Source organism: Triticum urartu, chromosome 5 (genome assembly GCF_003073215.2).
Source record: "Triticum urartu cultivar G1812 chromosome 5, Tu2.1, whole genome shotgun sequence".
Taxonomy (NCBI): Eukaryota; Viridiplantae; Streptophyta; class Magnoliopsida; order Poales; family Poaceae; genus Triticum; species Triticum urartu.
The window spans coordinates 475186582-475193239 of record NC_053026.1 but is presented as its reverse complement, the minus strand read 5'-3'; the positions used below and the strand labels follow the sequence as shown (position 1 = coordinate 475193239).

Below are 6658 nucleotides of genomic sequence, written 5' to 3'. Positions count from 1 at the left end.
TCTCTTTCACCACTTGGCCCATGAGGCCCATTACTTCTTTCTTGTATTCCCGTAACTCCCCGGTACCCTCGAAAATACCCGAATCACTCAGAACCTTTCCGATGTCCGAATATAGTCGTCCAATATATCAATCTTTACATCTTGACCATTTCGAGACTCCTCGTCGTGTCCCTGATCTCATCAGGGACTCCGAACTACCTTCGGTACATCAAATCACATAAACACATAATACAATCGTCACCGAAACTTTAAGCGTGCGGACCATACGGGTTCGAGAACTATGTAGACATGACCGAGACACGTCTCCGGCCAATAACCAATAGCGGAACCTGGATGCTCATATTGGCTCCCACATATTCTACGAAGATCTTTATCGGTCAAACCGCATAACAACATACGTTGTTCCCTTTGTCATCGGTATGTTACTTGCCCGAGATTCGATCGTCGGTATCTCAATACCTAGTTCAATCTCGTTACCGGCAAGTCTATTTACTCATTCCGTAATACATCATCCCGCAACCAACTCATTAGTTGCAATGCTTCCAAGGCTTTAAGTGATGTGCATTACCGAGAGGGCCCGGAGATACCTCTCCGACAATCGGAGTGACAAATCCTAATCTCGAAATACGCCAACCCAACAAGTACCTTTGGAGACACCTGTAGAGAAGCTTTATAATCACTCAGTTACATTGTGACGTTTGGTAGCACACAAAGTGTTCCTCTGGTAAACGGGAGTTGCATGATCTCATAGTCATAGGAACATGTATAAGTCATGAAGAAAGCAATAGCAACAAACTAAACGATCAAGTGCTATGCTAACGGAATGGGTCAAGTCAATCACATCATTCTCTAATGATGTGACCCCGTTAATCAAATGACAACTCATGTCTATGGCTAGGAAACTTAACCATCTTCGATTCAATGAGCTAGTCAAGTAGAGGCATACTAGTGACACTCTGTTTGTCTATGTATTCACACATGTATTATGTTTCCGGTTAATACAATTCTAGCATGAATAATAAACATTTAACATGAAATAAGGAAATAAATAATAACTTTTTTATTGCCTCTAGGGCATATTTCCTTCACCATCCCCCTATTTTACGGTTGCCATGTGTTCGTGCCACACGTGTGGCACTTATCAGACTCATTCTACAGTTTCGGGTAACAAAAAAAGAATATTCTCTAATGTGAGGCAACACCAATTTCTTTCCATAATTTCTTTTCTTTCAGTCTTTTCATATGTTTCGAATAGTACATGATCCAATGTATAGCATGGACATAAGAGCATCTCCAGCCGCGCCCCCAACAGGCCCCAGGCCATTTTTAGCGCCGGTGCCCAAAAAACGGCCTAGTCACGTTCTCAGGAGCCCGTTTTTTGCCGGTTTGGGCCGAAACTGGTGCCGGCGGCCCCAGGCCAAACCCGGTGCGCTAGGGGGCGCTAGTGAAACTGATTTTGGCGCGAACGGGAATGGGCCCGCCGAGTCAGCGACATGCTGCTTCATCGTCCTCATCACCTCGGTTCCTGCAGGAATCAATGCCAAGGTTGTCGTGCCGGTCAGCCTCCCACTGATGCCTCACGGGCGGCACAATGAAGGCACCGCGATGCGCGTCCCGCCCGCTCCCATCACGCGGCACCTGGCGAGCAGGTTCTCACCGCCCCGCTTCGGCTATAAAAGTCGACGTCCCCGCCGGTGAACGCCACAATCGCCACACCTCGCCTCTTCTCACCACAGAAGCCACTCTCCCCCCTCTTCTCCCCGCCGACGAGCAATGGTCGAGCGCTACATAGGCGACGCTGCGGCGGCGAACGGCTTCGGCCGGCGCCGTCTTCGCGAGGACGAGGCGCGCCTCCGCTACAAGGTCGACTACCCGACACCCCCAGACATGCAGGTGCCGTGCTTGTGGAGGCTGACCACCGGTGACGTTCTGGTGCCCCGGGTGCCCACCACGGCTGAACGGCGCGCCGAGATCGCCTGCATCCGTTCGTCATTGTCGGAGGTGCAGCGGAACGAGCCGAGGTACGCCGCCGACAACCACATGTTGTGGACGATGTACTTCGACCGCTGCCACAAAGACCAGGTCGGGTCCGCAAACGGCACCATTCCCGCCGGCCGCCTCAACACCGACCGGCGGAGCAAATGGTGGGGCGTGCCTCGCCGCACCCCCGAGGCCGTCCTCGACCACATCAAGACCAGCAACACGCCGCAACTCGAGTATCCGGTGCCCCCGCCCTTCTCTCGCCGCCGGCAGTTCCTAGATGCCACGGTGAATGGAGGCGGCGACCTCCTCGTCGCCGGGTTCTGGTTCGCTCTCCTCCGGGTCGCCAGTGCTCCGCCCCATCAAGTCGGAGCCACAGGAGATGCCGCTTGGGCGCCACACCCGCAGTGGCGCCCTCGTCATCAATGAGGGCGGCCGCCCCTCCCCTCGTTCCTTCCGCCTCGTTCGTCCAAAGACCGAGCCGGGGTTGCTCCCCGTCAAGAAGGAGCACGCGGAGATGGCCGCCACTGACAAGACCGCCCTCAAGTGGGCGACGACGGACTATGTCCGCGAGCAGGTGGAGCGCCAGCGCCGGGCCTATGAGAAGATCAAGGCCCGGCGCCGCGGACGCGACGAGGGCGGTGTCGTCGTCCTCGACAGCGACGACAAGGAAGCGCCCGAGTCATCCAACCCCGCGCGCGTCGGCGACCCTGGTCAGGGGTGCAACAGGGACGGCAGCGGCTCCGGCGGGACGCAGGGCGGCGACGACGATGACAATGACGGCGGCGACTACACCTAGTTCTACAGACTCCTCGGGATGTAGAAGGCGGGTGGCGGCAATGGCGTAGTGGGCGTAGTTTGTTTTATGTCTTTTTGTACAAATTTGAATGAAATCGCCGAGTTTGTGCCGTGTTTGTACAAATTTGAATCCAATCGCCGAGTTTGCGCCGATTTGGGGGCGAGCTGGGGGCGGCGACTGGGAACGCAATCGCCCCCATGCCGAAATAAAAGTCGGTTCGACCCCAGACGTCACTTTTTCGGCATCCTGGGGGCGAACGGCTGGAGATGCTCTAAGATTATAGGTTGATCGTATAGTTATGACAGGGTTGGCCTCCTAGAAAGCGACAATTTGAAGCTAGCGGAGATAGAGATGACGCCTCAAAGGATGCTTGCCGTCAATTGTGGTTGCATCCCACTACACCGAGTAGGATGCCTGGTACAGTACGCAAGCGCACGACATGTGGTGACTAGGTGCGTCTACATGGGACGAGGATGGTTGAGGGCCTGGTCCCCGTATCCACACACACAACACGCTGCAACACTTTCTTGAGCTGGTCCATGACCAGGTGGTCGCGAGGTGTGACCAGTAACCAATAATGTCAAATGACTTTAAAGAATTGATAGAGCGATTACCATGTGACATCAAGCTACACATGTATCATCCGAACTCCCAAATAAACAGTTCTTATTGCGCTAGAAAACCTAAGTCCATACTCGCTATAATCCTTGCTCTCCCTCTAATCACCAAAATGATGCATACATACGTCAGTAGCTAGGTTCAACAGATTCCACATGACACATGTGGTGAGCAACCTACAAGTTTTTTGGCAGTATAGTGATATGGCATATGTGGTGAGCAAGTTTAAATAACCAACTGATCCAACTCTCAAAACGTAGAAGGGGCATGCCACGTGCCACCGGCCGATCAGGTGGTGAGAAGATGGAGTTCACAAGTCATTGACCTGGAATTTTTTTTCATCTTCCCAAAGGGATCTAAAATAACAGCAAGACAACATGTAGTTGTCGTAAAATTAAGAGCGATAGCATGCATATCATGGAAATATTACGGGAGCAACTAGCCCTCAGTCGACGGAGAATTAACTAAGTAAAGTTGTTCATAAATAACTAAAAACATATTCAGCATTATAAGAAATTGTTCATCTAGTGCAAAAACAAATTGTAGTGTTTATTTTTAGAGTTAAGAATTAAAATCTTATAGGAATTTCAATGTTGGATCAAATGGTACTTGGTGTCAAATGATTTACTAAACCTTCACCATGCCATTGTGAAAACTCTAAACCAACGGACTATTACGGGGTGTGTTCGTTAACTAGAGGCTGATTGGTTTGTTACCAATATTTGGCAAAATAAAAGTTGCCAACATTTGGCAACCTTTTGTGTGATTGGCAAGGAAAATTGGTATGCAATCGATCTCTAGCCAACGTTTAATAGTTGTCAAAATTTGACATGCTAATTTTTGGCATTAAACCAATTAGCCTCCTAATCCCCCCTCCCCTGAATTTTTGGCATCAAACCAATTAGACTCCTAATCTCCACCCCCCTCCCCCCTCCCCCCAAACTTTTGTGTGATTGGCAACGAAAATTGTTATGCAACCAATCTCTTAACATTTAACACTTGCCAAAATTTGGCATGCTAATTTTGGGCATCGAACTAATTAGCCTCCTAATCTTCACCCCTAAATTTTTGTGTGATTGACAACAAAAATTGGTATGCAACCATTCTCTTGCCAACATTTAACAGTTGCCAAAATTTGGCATGTCAATTTTTGGCATCAAACCAATTAGCCTCCTAATGTCTGCCCCCAACCTGTTGTGTGATTGGCAACGAAAATGGGTATGCAACCAATCTCTAGCCAACATTTAACAGTTGCCAAAACTTGGCATGCCAATTTTTGGCATCAAACCTATTACCCTCCTATCTTCATCTCTAACTTTTTGTGTGATTGGCAACGAAAATTGGTATGCAACCATTCTCTTGCCAACATTTAACAGTTGCCAAAATTTGGCTTGCCAATTTTTGGCATCAAACCAATTAGCCTTCTAATCTCTGGCCCCAACCTATTGTGTGATTGACAACGAAAATGGGTATGCAACCAATCTCTAGCCAACATTTAACAGTTGCCAAAATTTGGCATGCCAATTTTTTGCATCAAACCAATTAGCATCCTAATCTCTACCCCAATTGTTTGTGTGGTTGACAACGAAAATTAATATGAAACGAATCTCTAACCAACATTTAGTAGTTGCCAAAATTTGACACTGTCAATTTTTGACATCAAACCAATTAGCTTCCTAATCTCCACCCTCCTCCCATTTTTCAGGGGGGATGTGGCCCCCTCGCCATTCTTTCTTCCAATCAATGGCTTCCAATCATAAGGTCCTTGCCAGTCACTTTATAAACCCCCGACGACCGTCCACGAGCAGCAGCACCTCGTCAGTGAGCGAGCTAGCTGAACCTCCGGCCGAGACGATGGATATCTCACTACCCCTCCTCCTCCTAGCCGTCATCCTCATCCCCGTCGTCTCGTACCTGCTGGTGACGAAGCGCAGCACCGAGGAAGGGCGGCTGAAGCTGCCGCCGGGCCTGAAGCGAGTGCCGGTGCTCGGCAACCTGCACCAACTGGGCCCTCTACCGCATCGCAACCTGCGCGACCTGGCCAGTGCGGGGCGACGCTGGCTGCCCTGGGCGACGCTGCGGGGCCGGTGTCGTTGGACGAGCACGTGTTCTGTGTCGCCGACGGCGTGATCGCCATGGTGGCGTACGGGAGCGTGTACGACGCAAAAGCGTTCTCGGGCAAGTACGAGCGGTTCCAGCACGTGCTACAGGAGGCCGTGGACATGTCGGCCAGCTTCTCCGCCGAGGACTTCTTCCCCAACACCGCCGGCCGCCTCCTCGACCGGCTCGCCGGCATCATCACGCGCCGGGAGAGGATCTTCAGAGACCTCGACGGCTTCTTCGAGGAAGTGCTGGAGCAGCATCGAGACCCCGCACGCCCCAGGCCGGAGAGCGGCGGCGGTGACCTGGTGGATGCCCTCGTCAGAATCTGCGAGGAGCATGGCTTCACGAGGGACCACGTCAAGGCTGTCCTCCTGGACGCGTTCATCGGCGGCGTCGACACGAGCTCTGTGACGATCCTGTGGGCGATGTCGGAGCTGATCCGGAAGCCGCAGGTGCTGAAGAAAGCGCAGGAGGAGATCAGGGCCGTGGTCGCCGGCAACGAGCAGCGGGTGCAGCCGGACGACCTGCCGAAGCTGACCTACCTGAAGATGGTCGTCAAAGAGACCCTGCGGCTGCACCCGCCGATTACGCTGCTTCTGCCGCGGGAGACGCTTCGGAGGGTGGAGATCGGCGGCTACGACGTGCCGGCGGGGTCGCGGGTGCTCGTGAACGCGTGGGTCATCGGGAGGGACCCCGCAAGCTGGGGGCAGGACGCGGAGGAGTTCAAGCCGGAGAGGTTCGAGGCCAGCGGGAGGCACGGCAAGGTGGACTTCCGTGGCGCTCACTTGGAACTGATGCCGTTCGGCGCCGGCCGGCAAATCTGCCCCGCACTGGTCATGGGAGCTGCCGGAGGAGGCCGGTAGGCTGACCTTCCACCGCAAGACGCCGCTGGTGCTCGTGCCTACCCCATACGTAGTGTGACAAGCTCTGCTGCTCTGATAGTGGTATATAGAGTTATACATCTGGCAAATATATCTTGAGTGAACTTAGTTGAACAAATGAAGAAAATTGATACATGCGCGCGTCTTGGGCTGGTAACATGAATCACTCTTTTTTACGTTTTGAGTTCCAGCACAAGTTTGCTCCGAGTTTATACATCGGGTCTTGTGACATTATGGCCAGAACTTGAACTTACACCGTCATTTGGGAGAAAAATTG

At 52.0% G+C, this 6658-nt stretch overlaps 1 protein-coding gene across 1 annotated transcript; it reads left to right on the top strand.

Annotated features, from left to right (window-relative positions):
• Positions 1 to 5251: 5251 nt before the first annotated feature.
• Positions 5252 to 6363, top strand: LOC125507185 (4-hydroxyphenylacetaldehyde oxime monooxygenase-like). Its single transcript, XM_048671848.1, has 2 exons — positions 5252 to 5380; positions 5443 to 6363. The coding sequence occupies exons 1-2, from the start codon at positions 5252 to 5254 to the stop codon at positions 6361 to 6363; spliced, it is 1050 nt and encodes a 349-aa protein (XP_048527805.1).
• Positions 6364 to 6658: the final 295 nt, after the last annotated feature.